The following is a 19,241-nucleotide window of genomic DNA, read 5'->3' on the forward strand; positions in this document are numbered from 1 at the left end:
AACTAGACCACCAACTTACATCATACACAAAAATAAACTCAGAATGGATAAAAGACTTAAATATAAGTGGTGAAGCCATATAAATCTTACAAGAAAACATAGGCAGTAAAATCACAGACATCTCACATAGCAGTATTTTCACTGATACATCACCTAGGGCAAGGGAAACAGGAAAAAATAACAAATGGGACTACATCAAACTAAAAAGCTTCTGCACATCAAAAGAAACCATCAACAAAATGAAAAGGGAACCTACTGTATGGGAAAACGTATTTGCCAATGATATATCTGGTAAGGTTTTAATTTCCAAAATATACAAAGAACTCATACACTTCAACACCAGAAAGACAATCCAATTTAAAAATGGGCAAAGAACCTGAATAGATATAATTCTTCTTATCAGACCATGTGTGTTACACAGTATTTAAAATTTACACATTTTAACATTTGAAAACAAATTTCTTTATATCAGTCAAGCTCTGTATATTTTGAGGAAGTTAGCATTTTTGTTAGGGAAATTAAATTAATACAAGGTGAACGTGACACAGATCCTGATGTACCATGTGGATCTTATCACCCAAAATAGTCAAATATTTAATGTCATTTTTTATTTCATTAATTCAAAATCCTTTTATGAATATCTACTACTTGCAAGGCCTGTGAGGTCCTTTACATACATGTGAATAATGATGTCTTCCAGAATTGTTTAAGAATTCATCCAAGGTTTCTCCTTAGCCTATTTATTGCTCCATTGTGTCTGAACCTTTTTGTTTCATATGATAAGCTACAGGTCTCTTTCTCATGCTAACAAACATAATAATGTGTTATTAACTATCCCTTCTTCATCCACTCCAAGTAAAGATAAAATCATATTCAGCTACATTTTTACTTTGTAGTTTTCAACGTTTACATTTTTAATTTTGGACTTGTTAAAAACAAAAGGAAAAGGACCAGCTGGCGTGGCTCAGTGGTTGAGCGTTGACCTATGAACCAGGAGATCACAATTTGATTCCCAGTCAGAGCACATGCCCAGGTTGCAGGCTTGATCCCCAGTGTGGGGCGTGCAGGAGGCAGCTAATCAATGAGTCTTTCTCATCATTGATGTTTCTATTTTTCTCCCCCTCTCTCTTCCTCTCTGAAATCAATAAAAATATATTTTTTAAATAAAGGAAAAGAAGCACTGTTCTAACGCAACCCTCGTGTTTCCCCTCCGTCCCTCTAGCTCCGAGGTCGGCTGCCCTCTCCCTGCGATCCCATGTGCAAGACAGTGGACTGGGCCCTGGTCGTCTGGCGCCAGCTCAACTCCTGCCTGGCCCGCTTGGGCACCCCTGAAGCACTTCCTGGGCCCCAGTATTTCCTGTCGTGTCCTGTAGTCCCAGGACATGCCCAAGTGACAGTGAAGTAAGTGTCATTTCACCTTACTTGCCTTTTTAACCTAGAGCCGTGGCTAATTTGTGAGAACGCTGGTGGTGCCACCTTGTGCTACCTCCTGTCATCAGCGTGGAGCGTCAGAGGACAGCTGTGACTTGTCCGTTGGCTAACTCCTAAGGAAACTATGTTTACTAAGAGCTGGATAGCAGTTTCCCTCTTTTATAAAACTCGCATCACAGTCACGTGTGACTCGCTGTGCAGTGTCTCCTGGGGAAGGCCCGCATGAGGAATTCAGTCAAGTATCCTGTAACCAAACAAACCAAAACCTTACATTCTATTGAATTAAAAGCTTCCTGCTATATTAATGAGACTTACATACTTACCATGCTTTTCTTAGTAGCAGCTTATGAGAGCAGACATATAAATAATAAGGTTAATGAAATAGAAAATCAGGAGGAAATTGAAAAGGAGAAAAAAATTCTCATACTCCAGCTTAGTATGGGTTCTGTGATTAGCTGTCAGCTTTGATTCTGCAATTTCTGGCATCCTGGGCAGAAACCCATTTTAGAAAGCAGGCATGCAAATAATATATCTTCTTCATTATAAGACAAACTGTCAATTTAATCAAAGCCGATTGGGGGAAAGGAAGAATTACCGTGTTTAATATATACACAGCATTCCCTTGCTAAAGAGCAGAAACACAGCCCCAGCCTGGCGGCTCAGTAAGAAAAGCAGCACTGTTCTAACCCAGGCCCTCGTGTTCTGCTGGCTCAGAGGTCAGGTGCTCTCTCCCTGCGACTCCGTGTGCAAGACCGTCGACTGGGCCCTGGCCTCTGGCACCAGCTCAACTCCTGCCTGGCCCGCTTGGCACACCTGAAGCACTTCTTGGGCCAAAGTACTTCCTGTCTTGTCATCCTGTCCTGTACACCAAAAAGGTTTCAGGTTTGATCCCCCGTCGGGTGCATACAGGAGGCAAATGATCAGTTTCTCTCTCTCTCCCTTCTTCTCTCTCTACAAATCAATAAACATACCCTCAAGTGAGGATTTTAAAAAGGGGGCAAAAATACATTTATTCCTCTATTATGCCCTTTTTCACCAATATTACAATTACATTTAAGCCTTTCACATCCAGAGTCTTGAGGTTCTTAGGAGCCAACTTTGGCCTTTCCTATCAGAACTGTCGAGGCTCTGAGATTCGTACCCTGTTTGCAAGCTAACAAGTTACTCTGCCACAGGTTCAGGGTTTGGGGTCAGAGGCCAAAGACTTCATTCCTCACAACACAGCCCAGCCTGGGCTTCATATTTCACTGGCTCCCCTAGCTCCTCCAGTCCCCCTGGGCGACGCACAGTGACCCAGGTGGATTCTGGCTTTGCAGGAGTCACAGCTGCAGAGCTCCCAGCTTGGGAATCCCCAGGCTTCTAAAAGGGGTGCTGTCAGACCGGCCCACCCTTTGCCCTGGAAGGATGCATTCCTTTTATTATCCCGGCCAGGACACACATCTACCCACTGCTCCGGGAGACACTGGCTGTCTTCCAAGGCTGCATGCTCTACTGACATCCCTGGAAAGATAGTCCAGAACAAAGCTCACATACAATGTGAAGGTATGTCGCGGAGAAATGTCTCCCAACAGCCACATGAAAGAACTGCTCATTAAAACAAACAAACAAAAAAAGCTTATCTTTACCCCTTTAGCACTTTTAGAAGTAACTGTGTAAGTGACTCATGTGGTTGAATACCAGATTTTTTCTATATTCTGTATTGTTGGGTTTTTTTCCTTGAATTACATATCATCAGGCAGTAACAGAGAAGCCTATGATAGACAGATGCTTCATACTTGGGTAAGTTTTAACAGTCTTAAAAGGCTTTGAAAATTTTCCTCTTCTGGGAGATGTGGTTTTGGCTCTATAACCTTAATCAATTAAGGCTACAACAAAATATAATCTTTTTTTGAAGGAATGTTAATTGGTATTAGTTACTCCAAACTTGTTCCACTGCTACAGTCATTAACGCAAAGGTCCGCCTGAGGCTGGTTGACCCGTCCCCTTTCTGCAGGACCAAGCCCACCCGAACGCAGAGACTGAGCCCTGGCCTTGGGACAGGCAGATATAATTTGCCAGTGATTATTAGGTGGATCCCAGTTTCAGAAATATTAAAATATAAAAATGTGTGTCTTATTAAGGAAATAAAGCAAATAAGTTTTAGCATTTAAACACAGACCTTCAGGCATATTTTTCCCAGACTTCTTCTGTCTATAAATTTACCTTTCCATGTATTATTTTCTTTTTTTAAAAATGTTTTAATTTATTGGGGTGACATTGGTTAATAAAATTATATCATTTTCAAGTGTACAGTTCTGTGATACATCATCTGTATATTGCATTGTGTTTTTACCCAATCTACAGTCAAATCTCTTTCCATGTATTTTATTCATGCATTCATCCAGTGCACACTTGGCATTGATTCCTGATGACAAGGATCTTATAAAGTAAAAGGAGAGGGACATGTAAACAGTCAGTTTCATTTGAAATGCATTGTATTTATGAGGCAAAGTCAAACTACTTCGGGGTTAGATCATTACAGTTGTCCCAGAACTTACCTGGGAAATGAAGCATATCTTTATACAGTAGATACTTACGTTTTTTTGATGGCCTTCAAACTGTCCTTTGTAGAGTTGTGTATAATTCCTGCAAGGCCTGGTCCTAACTAGGGGTCAACCCCTCTCTTGCAAGGTGGATGTCTAAGCTGTGGAATGCTGTCACTGCACCCAGAGTTCAGGAAGCAATATTGTCAAGAGCCTCTGTGAAAAGACAACCTGGCCTTGTGCAAACAACTGCTAAGCAGCCCCTTAGCCGAGGACAGCACACTGTGGTGAAAGCTGCTCTCAGCATCTTGCTCAATAAAGCTGTGCTGCGTGGCTGTCCCCTCCAGAGAGCAGGTATGTGGGTTTCTGCTGGGAGGAGAGGAAATTCACACTCTTAGGTAAAACTTGTTTACTTTGTTACTAGGGAGCTCTGTTTTTCCTCCTTGTAAATGGAGAAATTATCTCAGCATTAATAAACATTTCACACCATTGCCCCAGAACTGTCTCTCTGTCTCGCGATTACTGGCTCATGTTTAAATTGTAGACCTCCAAGTAAAGTGTGCTGGTTCACAAAATTCCTGCTTGGGTATTAAGCAGGCCCATGATTTCGAAGAGTCTCTTTCTTTGAGAATTTTGCTTGACTCTATGAAACTGCATTATCACTATCTTCCTTTGGGCAAAACATGATTTGTGTTGTTTCAGAGCTACACCAACATGCAGTTGATTTCAAAGGAGGAAGTTTCCCTTTGTTCCTAGTTTCAAGTTACAACAGTTGTAGCGAGAAGAAAGGAGAGAGTGGTGCCTGGAGACAGGTGAGCACCGGTCCTCACAAGAAGTCTGGCCGATTCTCTGCACCCACCTGGAAGAAGCCGGTCCTGAGTGAGAAAGGTAAGAGGGGCGGGCATGCTGTCTAGAGGTACCAGGGCACTGGGGTCTAGTTTCTGAATGTAAATGTGTTTTTATTCTTATTTTCACCGTGCATTCAACAAAATTCTGAGTATCTCAAAGCACATTTTCATAGAATAAAAAAGTATGTAGTAGGTACATTTTCAAAAATATTTTGGAGCCCCTTACCTGAAAATAATTTTTCATACTAGAATTCTGATATTAAATTTATCTTTACTGTTAATGATCTTTTTAAAATTACTTGATGTTTGTGGTGTCCACATTTAAATTTTTGTAATGCAATAACTGCACTTTGGCATATTTCTCTCCTTTTACGTGTCACCCCTAAGCCAACCTTAACTTTTTAAAAGTATGCATGCAGACATATTTGATACCAGATAAGACCTTTATATGTGAACTAGAGGCTTGATGCATGAAAATTCATGCACTGGAGGGGGGTCCCTCAGCCCAGCCTGCCCCCTCTCACAGTCCAGGAGCTTTCAGGGGTGGGAGGCGACCCGGCGATCAGGGGAAGGCGACGCCCCCATCACACCTCTGCTGCTGCCACTGCCGGCAGTGCAAGCCTCAGCTGGCCCTGGTTACCTGAGCCTCGGGCGGCCCTGGGCGGCTGGGGGGCTAGGGAAGTGGGGGAGTTTGGAGGCAGGCACATGGAGTGGCCGGACCTGCCTGCGGGCAGAACTGGGCGCCGCCATCTTGTGGCTGTGGATGCTGCCATCTTTGAGGGCATGGCAGTCAATTAGCATATTCCCTCCTTATTGGCTGTGAGTGCCACCGTCTTTGTGAGGGTGTGATGGTCAATTAGCATATTACCTCTTTATTATATAGGATTGATTTACGTATTTCTTTTTCAGATATAATGTGTACCATTTGCCTGGTTCTATTCTAGGCAATGGAAATAGAATACAAAACATAGCAACAATCCCTGCCCTCATTGAGTTTACATTCTAATGAATCATTAAACAGACTGTATATAATGGGATGTCATATATAAAAAAGAAATACCTAAGTTTTCATCTAACAAAGAAGAGATAACACGTTTATCTCTGCTGTTAGACCTCCTATTTTGGTTTTGATAATAAGTTATTATACAAATTTTAAATGTCCTCCCTAAAGAAAATCCATATTTGAAAAAGAATGAAAAGATGTTCCAACCTCATAGGCATGGTGGGTTTCTGACACATGTAATTAAGTTTAGGTCTTGACGAGCCACCTGCAACTATTCTGTTTGGTGTCATTATATGCCAACTATATGGTAACAGGGTTGCTAAATAGGAGAATATGCTGCCTAAAATTTAAAACGTTTTGTTCATTAATATATTTTCATAGTTTAGCTTATATTTTGTTGATTTTTAAGAAAAAAAATTAATATGGTTTTAACCATAGTAATGCATGCTGGAGTTTTATTATCCCAATTGTGTGTTAGTAAATTGTGATTTTTTTTAAAGGTGATTGGATAGGGATTAGAGAGCAATGAAAGGACTTGTATACATGCATATGAGCATAACCAATGGACACAGACACTGGGGCAGTGGGGGCTTGCCCGGGATGGGAATGGCTGGAGGGGGCAGTCAATTGGGGAAAAAGGAGACTTATGTAAAGCTTTAGACAATGAAAAAAAAAGTGATTGGATAGAAAGTCACTGAATAAAATGAGACTTTTACTTACACTTTTTTGTTTTATGCATTGATAATAGGATACATTCTGATCCCGAGATCTTGTTACTTCCCAAAGAATGTTTAAGTCAGGGAATAAACTCATTAGATTCCAGTCCCCCGATATACTACAGAGATTCCCCAAGTAACTTTCTGCAGCAAGAATTATACCTTTTACTTGTTTGTCCCAGTATAGCATAAAAAAGAGTTCTAAGATGTGGATTATTACCTCCATTTACAGATAACAACAAGGAGGTTCAGAAACCCTTGACTACCTGTTCAAAATCCCCTCTCCTGGAGACAGAGTTCTGTATCCATGCTTTTGTTTCTTGCCAGTGCAATGCTATTTTCTGACAATCTAATCCGGTGGCACATGTAATAATCCATAAGCACCCAGATAAATAAACACCCAACCAGATTTCTTTTTTAAACATACTTTTTTATTGATTTCAGAGAGGAGAGAGAAACATCAGTGATGAGAGGGAATCGTTGATTGGCTGCCTCCTGCACACCCCTTACTGGGGATCGAGCCTGCAACCTGGGGGGCAGAAGGAACATCTGTAATATGCTCAACAATAAAGATTTTTTAAAAACTAATTTTACAGAGTGAAATTCATGGGCCTTGAATTTTAACCACACATGATTAGATGAATGAACCAACGATTGACATATTTTTCTGTTTATTGTGTGTTTTTTTAACGGAAATTTGTTTTCCAATAATTGCACTTGATTTAGGGTTGATTTGGGGTGGGGTTTTTTACATAATTGTTTAAAAAAAAAATCAAAATCAGCCCTAACCGGTTTGTCTCAGTGGATAGAGCGTCGGCCTGAGGACTGAAAGGTCCCAGGTTCGATTCCAGTCAAGGGCATGTACCTTGGTTGCGGGCACATCCCCAGTAGAAGGTGTGCAGGAGGCAGCTGATCGATGTTTCTCTCTCATCGATGTTTCTAACTCTCTATCCCTCTCCCTTCCTCTCTGTAAAAAATCAATAAAATATATATATTTTTTTTAAATCAAAATCGGAACCACTCTGCATTCCACCCAGATCACCATGGAAGGTCATAAAGTTTAGTAGAGATGCCTCTTTCTTTCCTGACCTCACACAGAAAAGCATGATGTCAGGTCATAGGCTAACGGATTGCAGGGCCCAGAGCTGGGCACTGTCGGTCATTAGAGAAAGGCACTAGTCAGTGCTTTCTGACAATGACAAAAGTATGAGTAAAAAAACTAGTACAGAGATTATGTCTGATTATTTGCTTTTAATGAGGATATATTCAATTTACTTTTCAAAATTATTCTTTAGAGCAGCAATTGCCAACCTTTCAGACCTCACAGACCACCAGAGGCCTGTGGACCACCAGTTGGCGACCGCTGCTTTAGAGATAATGTATACTAGGTGTACTGGTTAATAATGCGGATTTTTTTTCAATAGATGGAGTTACACATATGTTAATATATATGCGATTTGATATGTATGCTATTTTGTTGTATTGACAATAAGCTTCAAAACTTCATATGTCAAATTTTCTGAAGGTGTTAACATCATAGGTATTTTTACACTTAAAAATGTCAAATTTTGTGCCCCAAAAAAGAGCATTTGCGGAAAGTTTTAATTCATTGCTTTATTTTGAAAAAAAGTGCTACTGAATACTTTGGGAAGATTATGGTGAACATGCTCCATCTCAAGATACTTGTGAACGCTGGTTTAAACACTTTAAAAGTAATGATTTTGACGTGAAAGACAACATCCAGGTCAACCGAAAAAGTTTGAAGACCAACAATTACAAGCATTATTGGATGAAGATGCATGTCAAACTCAAAAACAACTTGCAGAAAGATTAAACGTTGCTCAGCAAACAATTTCTGATCATTTCCAAGCAATGGGGAAAATTTTAAAGGAAGGAAAATGGGTGCCACATCAACTGAACAAAAGACAAATGGAAAACCGAAAAGTCATCAGTAAAATGTTGCTTCAACAGCATGAAAGAAAGTCTTTTTTGCATCGAATTGTGACTGGCGATGAAAAGTGGATTTATTTTGAGAATCTAAAACTCACAAAATCATGGGTTGATCCAGGTCAACCATCAACATCGACTGCAAGGCCAAATCCCTTCGGAAAGAAGACAATGCTCTGTGTTTGGTGGGATCAGGAAGGTGTGGTGTATTATGAACTTCTAAAATCAGGTGAAACCATTAATACTGATCGCTACCAACAACAAATAATCAATTTGAACCACACTTTGATCATGAAACGACCAGACTGTGCCAGAAGACAAGGCAAAGTAATTTTGCTTCATGATGATGCACCATCACACACTTCAAAACCAGTTAAAGACGTGTTAAAAGATCTTGCCAGGGAAGTATTAACCCACCTGCTGTATTCACCAGACCTTGCTCCTTCAGGTTACCACTTGTTCCCATCGATGGCACATGCACTTTCTGAGCAGCACTTCAAAACATACAACGAAGTGGAAAATTGGGTCTCTGAATGGTTTGCCTCAAAACAAGAAAAGTAATATTGGGGCGGTATCCACAAATTACCTGAAAGATGGGGGAAATGTGTAGCTAGCGATGGACATTACTTTGAATAAAGCAATTTTGATGTTTCTCTTGAAATTATCGTGTTTTCTTTGATTACAAAATCCGCATTATTAACTGATACACCTAGTATTAGCAATATTCATATATTTTTTAATTCCATCAGAAGCAACTACAAAACTTACAAAATTTAGTGTATTATAAAAACAGACTTTTTTTTGAGTCTGAAGTAGTTTTTAACATTTTCGCAAACTTTTTGACCATAACCCACAGTAAGAAATATATTTTACATCATTACTAATATACACAAACCTATGCATTTGTGTGTATATATAACTGATACTGTCAATATATTTACTGCAAGCAGTGCAATCAGATATTTTCTATTTTATATCTTTTTGTACACTGTTCATATTTTCTTTGCTGTATAATGCATAGCAGTTAAAGTTAAGTTTCTACAAGTATACTACTCATGCCACACCCACTGTGATGCATTATGGGGGCCCACACATCAGAAACCGTACTTGATCTGCCTGGTCAGTACTGGAAGGCAAAGGTAGAGAGGGAGGGGCTTGACTAGTGAGAAGGACCATTGATAAAAGCAAAATTCAGGATCCTGAATTGAGCCTCAGGTGGTGTTAGTTGGACTTAATTAAGGGCACCTTCCCCCAGTGGCTGTGCAGGAAGCTACATCTGCAGACTCTGCCTTAAGGAAAACCACTCAGGAGATGGATTCAGTTAAAAAAACAGTACAGAGGTGCAGAATAGACCATGGTCTGTTTCTTCCAAATACAGAGTTCAAGATGCACAGGGACAAGGATTCATGCCATTGAAATGATTACATTTTACCTTGCAGGTATCAAAAATACGGCTAGATCACAGCTGAATTGTAACAGGAGTGCTTCTCGTCAAAACAAAAGTAAGTTCCCCTTCCAGATTTACTCAGAGCAAACAATACACACTCATTTTAGTTGTGTAACTATTATACTATTAATATAATTTTAAAGCAATTTGTTGAAAAGATTAGAAATATTATTAGCTTCATTTTTATCAAACTGACATAAAGATATGGTAAAATCCTGTATTTTTACATTTTAAACAGACTTTAGATGACTGATTTTTTTTTTTTACAACTGTCCGCTGTCCCACCTTCCTCACCTGAGTTTTACCCCAAAGAACAAACGCTGAGTTTTATCCCAAAAAGCAAAACATTTCTAAATTAATAGTGTTTTATTCCCCCTGGAATTTATTTCTGTTTCTGAATAAAATGCATATGCTTGCTGTTCCTTCATTTACCCATTTTAGATACTATCTGTTGTTTCTATCATTGAAGATAAAAATTTGGGAGGTACATTGTTTTTTGAGACCAGACATGTCTTTTTTTTAGTTTATGTTATCAGAATATATATGTTTGTGGGTTGGAAATAATTTTCATTTGGAATTTTAGGCCTATTGCTCCATTTTCCTCCAGTTTCCATTTGATTTCTAATTTTTTCATTGCTCCAATCCTCAGAAACATATTGGATTTTTTAAAAGCTTTATTGTTTAAAGTATTAAATATGTCCCCCCGAAGTCAAATCTTCTCCTGTCACCTTATATTAGGAGCCCCTATCCCTTTCCCTCTGTCAACCACCACACTGCTGTTCTTGTTCAGGAGTTTCAGTTTTACATGCCACATATGAGTGAAATCATATGATTCTTAGCTTTTTCTGACTTACTTACTTCACTTAGCATAATGTTCTCAAGGTCCATCCATGTTGTTGCAAATGGCGCTATTTCATCCTTTCTTATGGCTGAGTAGTGTTCCATTGTGTATATGGACCACGTCTTCTTTACCCAGTCCTCTAGCATGGGACACTTCGGTTGTCTCCATATCTTGGCCACTGTGAATAATGCTGCCGTGAACATAGAGGTGCATATATCTTTGCGAATACATGATTTCAAGTTCTTTGGTTACATACCTAGGAAAGGATTGCTGGGTCATATGGTAGCTCTATTCTTAATTTTTTGAGGAATCACCAGGCTGCTTTCCGTAGTGGTTGTACTAGTCTACATTCCCACCAGCAGTGAATGAGGGTTCCCTTTTTTCCACAACCGCTCCAACACTTGTTATTGCTTGTCTTGATGATAATGGCCATTCTAACAGGTGTGAGGTGGTATCTCATTGTAGTTTTTTAAAAATATATTTTTATTGATTTCAAGAGGAAAAGAGAGGGAGAGAGATAGAAACATCAATGATGAGAAAGAATTATTGATCAGCTGCCTCCTGCACACCCCCTATTGGGGATCAAGCCCACAACCTGGGCATGTGCCCTGACTGAGAAAACGTGACCTCCTGGTTCATAGGTTGATGCTCAACCACTGAGCCACGCCAGCTGGGCTATCTATCTAGTTGTAGTTTTGATTTGCATTTCCCTAATTGCCAGTGAGGTTGAACATCTCTTCATATGTCTATTGGCTGTTTGTATGTCTCCTGGGAGAGGTGTATTTTCAGGTCCTCTGCCTACTTTTGATTGGGTTGTTTGTTTGGTATTGAGTTTTATGAATTCTTTTTATATTTTGGAGATTAAACCTTTGTCAGAACCACTATTTACATATATCATCTCCCACTGATTTTTTTTAATGCTAGATTTACAGAAACATAATATGACATTTACTTTCAGATGTTAAATGTTTACAGTGATATTATTTTCTTATTGCTCTTAGAGAATTGTTGATTATTGCAGCTTACAAATTTTGAGGTAAAGAATGATTTGGTTAATCATATACTAGAAATGTTGGGCAGTTTGCAAATAGCTCCTCACTGTAGCCCAATAAATGGTTATCAGAGAAATGCGTGGATGGCCTTTCTCTGTTGCTAGCAGGAATAGGACCCTTATCATCTCAAGAAAAACAACTTTGGGACTCACACAGGAGGACGAGTGCGCCTTATTTGTGTAGAGTTACATCTTTTCCAAAGTCCCATTTCCTTAACCTAGTCCTAGAAAATACGCAGCTGGGGATTCAGTAGAGCTAGAAGCAAAGCCAGCGCCCAGAGTTTCCGCTCCGTGGTGGAGCGGGGTCTGTTGAGCAATAGGCTGCTTGCCGTCCATTAGTCCATTGTACGGGGTCCTCATGGCCGTGAGCCACGTGGGCGAGTGCAGGAGCGCGAGAGTCCCACAAGCCAGGAGTCGAGCGCAAGCAAGGAAAAGCTTACAAACCAAGAGCAAGAGGGCAAACTCCTTTGTTTAGGAGATTAAATATCTTCAATCTTCTCAGGCCTATGACCTGTTCCCAGGTGTGACTAACAAGCAAGTACTTCCCTAAGTCACCCAGACTTCCCCGGGCGTGTGTTAAACTGCAGCTTCCTGGCAAAGCGGCACAGTGTCATGCCTATAAAATCCGGCCTTCCCTTGTTCCTTTCTGTGCATTTATTACCAGTTAATTACAACGTTATAAAGACCCAACTATTATATTTCATGAGTTGTAATCTCTAGGCCAAAAGTAGAATTGACTCTCTTATTTAACTTTGCTGAAAATGAACTGAAATACTTATGCCCTGGAAAAATAAGGTAACGATGAAAATTTTGCCGTTTTTATATCCTTTCGGTTTTTTGCCAAGTGATTTTATTTTTCTTCAGGGCTCATTTGGTCATTTTTGTACTTTTTAAGTAGGCGTTCTTCCCTTAGGGAATGTTTCTCATGCATTTGGTGTGAACTCACATGAAGGCTTCAAGTCTGCCATGTGAATAGCACAGGACTTGAGGGTACGTTCTGTAGAGCTCCTGTCCGGAGATGGAAGGAGAGAGAGATAACACTTCTGCTGCTGCTTTTCCAGTGACTTTAAATTGTGCCTTGAGTGTTACAGGATAACTGTGAAAACACGGCTTGATTAATAGTATGTTTTCCAGATTGCAGATTCCTGGGATGATTTAAGGAGATTTGATAGTCCAGGAAACAACCCTACATTTTCACCAACTGTTAATAATCTAAGAATGCCAGTGTCACAAAAGGTAAGTGTTCATTTGCCCCCAAAATCAGACAAACATGGATAGCTTTGGAACTGACTTCACAAACCTTCTTTCGATGTAAATCACAAAGTTATTTTTAAACCAGAGCTATGAAGTGAGAAATAGGATAGAGGTCAATATGTTAATTAGTTAAGCAAAGTTGTTAAAGCTTACTGTTTAGATAATAACTTGAAAGAATGACTAGAGAAGCATTACTTTTAATCCTCACCTGAGAACATGCTTTTTTGTTTGTTTGGCTGGTTTTTTATTAATCCTCACCCGAAGATATTTTTCCATTCATTTTTTTTAGGGAGAGTGGAAGAGAGAGGGAAAGACAGAGAGAAACATCGATGTGAGAGAAGCATATTAATTGGTTGCCTCCTGCACAAGCCCTGACCAGGGCCTGGGCAAGGGAGGAGCCTGCAACCCAGATACCCTTGTCCTTGTAAGGTTGTTTCCTGGACTATCAAGTCTCCTTAAATCATCCCTGGAATCTGCAATCTGCCCTTGACTGGAATCAAACCTGGGACCCTTTGGTCCACAGGCCGACACTCTATCCACTGAGCCAAACCGACTAGGGCAGTGGTCGGCAACCTCATTAGTCAACAGAGCGGCAAACCGCGGCTCGCGAGCCACATGTGGCTCGCAAGCCGCAGTTTGACGACCACTGGACTAGGGCACATGCTTTTGTTATTATTGACTTCAGAGAGAGAGAAATGGGAGGAGAGAGAGAAACACTTTAACATCGATGCGAGAGTGAAACATTGATCGGTTGCCTCCCACATTTGCCCAGACTGGGGATCAGACAAGCAACCTGGGTCTATGCCCTGACTGGAAATCGAACCCCTGACCTTTTGGTGTATGGGAGGACATGCCAACCAACTGAGCCAGGGCAGCAGTACTTTTTGTTAACTTCTGTTTGATACCTAAAATTATATTCCAAAATGTGGGGTGTCTTTTGAGAAGGTCTTCATTTGTTTTCATTTGTGTATGGGTTGCTTCATTTTAAAATGTATTGTTTTTCTTTTCATTTGAGAACTTTTATGATTTTGGAATTTTGAAGTTAATTACAGCAAAGGGCTGAGCGATTAATATAAAGATATTTTATATGTTAAAACATCTTATTTTTAGCTTAGTTTCTTAACTTGCCCGAACATGCATTATGTTTCATTGAGAGACTTTCCTTTAAAAACAAGAAGAGCCAGGATTCCAAAGACTTCATCATTAAGCTCTCTAAATAACTTCCACAGTCGGTTAATAAATTCCAAGAGGTGGCCCAGCATGGTGCTCCTGGGTGAACAGAAGCAATAAAACTGTTGCTTAGCCAGTAGCTGTTTTGTGAGGGTGCAGGTCTTGCAGAGGCATTTAGTAATATGTGGCTCACACCCAGTTCTCATCCACTCCCCTGTGGCTTCCACAGGCCTGTCGGGGTGTGCAGAGAGCGGGATTATAAAGTGAGGGCGGTGAGACTATTGCATTATGAATCCTTATCTGATCACCTGGCCGCCTGGGCCCCTGTTCTCTCACTGCTTCACTAGGCTTCGGTCCTGATGAGTTATCTGTGCAACTATGTGAGCTGTGTGCGTTGGGGGAAGAGGTGGGGGCCAGGAGGTATTGGCAAGGCTGAGTCCCACATAAAAATGCATAACATGATGACCTATAAAGACAAACACGTCCTTCCTGGCTCACCTCATCATCTGTCTGCTTTTTTCTTTGTCTTCAATTGGGAACAGTTTGGAAGCACAGCCAAAGCTTGGTTTGGAGAGCACGTAAGGGAGGATGACCTGAGGAGGTGGCCGGAGGCACTGCTGAGAATCCCGGCTAGAAAGTATTTTGCTCGGGAGCTGTCCCTGAGCCTTGGCTGAGAGCACATTTCTGGGTGTTCCAGGCCCACTCTTTAGGGTTCCTTGTGCAATAGCCAGGGGAAGGAGCCATGCAGGGCTAGGAAGAGGAGCAAGGAGTCACCGTTTCTCCACAGGCCAAGTCACTTTCCATATAAACATGTCGACTGGTAGTGACCGGCTGCCTTTGTTTACATGTCGAATGGAGACCCAGTTTTGTACCTCTACCTCTCTGTCACATGACCCTGTTCAGTTGCTGTAATAAGGTACTATCCATAAAAAATAGTACTGCAAGTGGGATAAGTTCTGGGCAGCTCAGGACAGCTTTGTTTTAAAAGGGACATGTTTTGAAGAGTATCCTTTACGCTCTCTGGACTCATAAAAAAAAAAGAAAAAGAACCATGTGGTTGTTTAAATGTGACTTGATGTGGGCATTAATTAGGGCAGCGACCCACAGACCACATTTGGAGGGACTTCCCCAATGGCTGGAAGATGTGTTTCTCAGAACCTGACAGCAGAGGGCAGAGTAGCACTCGGCACCCTTCTGACAGCTTGGCAGGCTCACTCCCTTTGTATCCTCAGCTGGCATTTCTTGGTTAGAGGCCCAGTTTCTTCTGTTATCAGGAAGCAATTCCCTTTAGAAGAGCTCTCTGGCTTGCTTGCAATCATTTCTACTGTGTGGCCACCATTATACACTGAAAGACATGAGTGAGTGAATCACCCTCTTCCTCATCTGCTGTAATATAACTCATTACTGCTCCCACAAAGAGAGCACGGTGGGCTTCGTTAAGTGTGTGGCATGTTGGCCACCCTTCTAAATTTTTCTTACATACAGACATTTAAATCATCAATAGAACGAGCATATATTAACAAATACTTTCTTCTCCTGAAGATGCAAATAAATCCCCCTAAAGCAAAAGTTCTTACAGTGGCTACCTAAGGAAATCCACTTGCTATGCTTTTAATCCCCAGTGCCCACCAGGTTCCCTAAAGGTTCTGATGTAATTGATCCGAGGTACAACCTGGACCTGGGTTTTTTCAAGCTCCCTGGTGACTCTTACGTGCAGCTGGGGCTTGGTTAGATCCATGGCTGTAAAGCATAGCTCTGATCTGTTATCCTTATTTCCCACCCCATTCCTTTCCTCCCAAATGCATCTTTAGAAAGGTTGCTATACCTTCATGACTTAACTTCTACCTGTAATTTACTCTTCCCACACCTACACTTCTCCATGTCTGCTTACCCTTCTACCCAGGGAACTCTCTCTCCTCTTCACCTGTCACAGCCCTATACGTCCTTGAAGCACCATCGCCAATGCCCTTTGCCCTACAGTATTTTCCTTTACTTCCTGCCCCAACTTTCCCCTCTAGAAAGCAGCGATTTTAGCGTCCTTTTTGCTTTCAGGAGATGCTCAGTATTGAATGAATGAATGGTTCTGATTTAACAACATTTCGTTAAGGCTCTTTATGGACAGTGCCTTTCTAGTGAGCACAGTATTGAAAGGAACTTTATATGTTTCACACAGAGAACTCTTGGGTTTTAGTGCAGGAAGCATTAAACACCCTTAGCTTTCCTAGTCCTGGGCTCTGGTTCTTCTTAGCTTTGGGGAAAACACCTCGAAACCTGTGCTCGGCTGCCAGAGTGGTAGGAACATGGCTCTGGGTTCTGGTCTTACACGCTCAGCTTGAAGGGATTCATTAGCCTCACTAAGCCAGGGGTTCTCCACGCTCTCATCACACATCCTCCTGTTCTGTCCTCACACCTCCAAGGACTGACGCAGACCCACATTCCTATGCCCGGCTTCAACACCCAAACCACATTTCTAGTTGTTGTGGGTGCTTCTTGGTACTTCATTTCACGGGGGCATTTCCTGCCTCAGACCATAAAGATGCACGCCCACCCTTACCCCTCTCCCATCCCCACCCCCACCTCATGATGCAGATGAAGAGGCAGACAAGGATACACTGTGTGCCTGCCCTCTCCCTGGGCCCTGGCACTACCTCTGGACTTCCAGAGGGAGGTCAAAGATTGTAGCAAAATTATTTATAGTTACACCCGCCTCTCTTCCTCACGGGTTCTGTATACCAACCAACCGCTATCCGTATTATAACGTGCCCTGTCTTCTGAATACTCTGTGTGCTGAATTTGCTGGTATTTTAGACCAACTTACAAATTGGGATGAGCCTTACTAGGCCCACAACTAAGTCACATTTTACAGATTTCAGAAGACACGCAGGAGAATCCAACTCCCAGCTCAGGCCCAATTGTTACTTTCCATTAAGTATTTTACCTGTTAAATCTTTTCAAGATAACCTTGCTGTTTGGTTGTGTTATTGCTTTTAAACTTAAAAACAGGGAAAGTAATCAGTGTCCACTGCTTCAGAGGCCTTTGGAGCGGCTCACTTAGCCACTCCCTTCACGTTGGCTGGTTGGCAGGACTTCGCACACTGGAGGGCAGACACCTGGGGCGATCGTTAGGCGCCGGAGGCCTTGTCCCAGCGTCATCCCGCTGTGGCTGTGGGCAGGTGAACTTACCTGTCCAGCTCTCCGTTCCCTCCTGGGCAAAGAGAGAGATGTGGACCATGGCTCATACCCATGAGAGTTCTGCAACCAACACTGGAAAGACGAGAGCAAGCCTGGGAGGTCTGGAGGCACCGAGTCGTGGGATTGCTGCGCAGAAGCGGAAATCACGATGTCCCCTCCATTAGGGCAAGGACATTTCTCTTTTGCAATCGCTGCCTGAGTGCCAGGCACCTAGTCCAGTGCTCATCTGACAGTGAAATGCTCAAAAAACATTTGCTGGTTATTGAGTAGGAGGCAGGTTTCAGTTCACAGATCTGAAAGCAGAGAAGTTAGGCGACTCCCTCAGAAAAGGGAGGTGATTGGTACGGCGCCCGACCAATAGTTGGTCCCAGTTGATCATTTCTCTGAAGCTCCTGTTGGTGAGGAGCTCCGAGCCTCTGGCACTTGACTCGCTGACTCCTGTATCTCTTTGTGGCAGCACAAAGGGCCTAATGAAAATCTGTAGGAAGTTCATCACCCAGCTTCCGTCCATTGACTTTGCCTTTTTTCATGAGAACTTTGTGTAGGAGAAGCTCCTACCTGGGCCCTCAGAGAGAGAGAGAGAGAGAGGAGAAAGTGTCCGACTGGTAAGAAAAGTTGGTAGCAGTGTCAAATGTGACAAATTTCTTTTGTTTCTTTTCTCTGACAGGAGGTCAGTCCTCTCAGCAGCCATCAAACCACCGAATGCAGCAACAGTAAATCAAAGACTGAGTTGGGTGATTTAAGAGTTAAGTCTTTTCTTCCTGTTCCTAGAAGTCAAGTTACCAGTGTTCCCAGAACACCAAAAGAAGCAGCAGCAGCAGTAATACAAGGCAAATAGAAATAAACAACAACTCAAAAAACAAGATTTGGAACTTACACACAAAATGAACACACAGAAAAATCTAACAAATAGGCCTGCCTACAATATTCTCACTCTTAACTTCTGTAAATTTCAAACAGAAACCAAGGACAACAAGATGTAAATACCTTTAAATGAATAAAATATTTTCACTATAATATGAAGTATGAGTGCAGGACCACTATTCAATTTTTTGTAAAGAATGTATTTATAACCAATATTTTGTTGCTTTTTTTCATTTCTGTAAGATTGAACTTATAAATATCAAGAAGTAATTCCAACTTTCCAAGTAGTTTTATAATAGAATTATTGTAATAGTTTTAATCAACATGTTCAGGGAGTATTAAAACAAAACTGTGTGTACTGTATACCTATATATGTATATATAAATATGTATATATTTAAGAAAGTCAAGGAATCATATTGCATCCTAAAAGTCACAAAATGTGTACAGTGTTGGCTTCGATAAAGTACCATTTTAAATGGAGATCATAATTTTATGTTCACTTGATAAGGAATGACTTAGAATGAGGCAATAACTAATCATTTCTAAACAATTACTTTCCATTAAAAGCCATATTAAGTATTTTGCCTGTTAATTCTAGTTTTATGTTTTAAATCTTTTAATAGTTACATTGCTAATTGGTTTATTGTGTATATTTATGCTTATGGGTTTGCATTATGACTGTAAAATACAAAATTATATAATGCAATAAAATGTTATTCTTTCTTATAAAAGTTTTGTACCTAAGTGGATATGAAAAAGATTACATAAGTGCTTCAATAAATTAATCCAAGAGTTAACTCCCTTTTCAATTTAATTCTAGTAGCATAACTGATATTTTTTAGAACTATTTCTTCTAAAATTAATGAAATTACTCTTACTTATACAAATCAAAGTTAAGATGCTTTGACATCAAATAAAATATTGAATTAGAGCCTGGCCAGCATGGCTCAGTG

At 40.9% G+C, this 19,241-nt stretch overlaps 1 protein-coding gene across 1 annotated transcript in view; it reads left to right on the plus strand.

Moving 5' to 3' along the window:
- The window catches only part of CTTNBP2 (cortactin binding protein 2), a 178,545-nt gene extending 159,676 nt beyond the window's left edge, over positions 1–18,869 (plus strand). The window contains 9 exon segments of the mRNA XM_079786755.1: positions 1,223–1,401; positions 4,102–4,307; positions 4,656–4,841; positions 9,907–9,945; positions 9,947–9,969; positions 12,941–13,042; positions 18,090–18,201; positions 18,204–18,301; positions 18,303–18,869. Coding sequence (XP_079642881.1) covers positions 1,223–1,401; positions 4,102–4,307; positions 4,656–4,841; positions 9,907–9,945; positions 9,947–9,969; positions 12,941–13,042; positions 18,090–18,201; positions 18,204–18,301; positions 18,303–18,335 — 978 coding nt within the window. The 3' untranslated portion in view covers positions 18,336–18,869.
- Positions 18,870–19,241: the final 372 nt, after the last annotated feature.

Source organism: Cnephaeus nilssonii, assembly GCF_951640355.1.
Source record: "Cnephaeus nilssonii genome assembly, chromosome: 12".
In the NCBI taxonomy this organism is placed as follows: Eukaryota; Metazoa; Chordata; class Mammalia; order Chiroptera; family Vespertilionidae; genus Cnephaeus; species Cnephaeus nilssonii.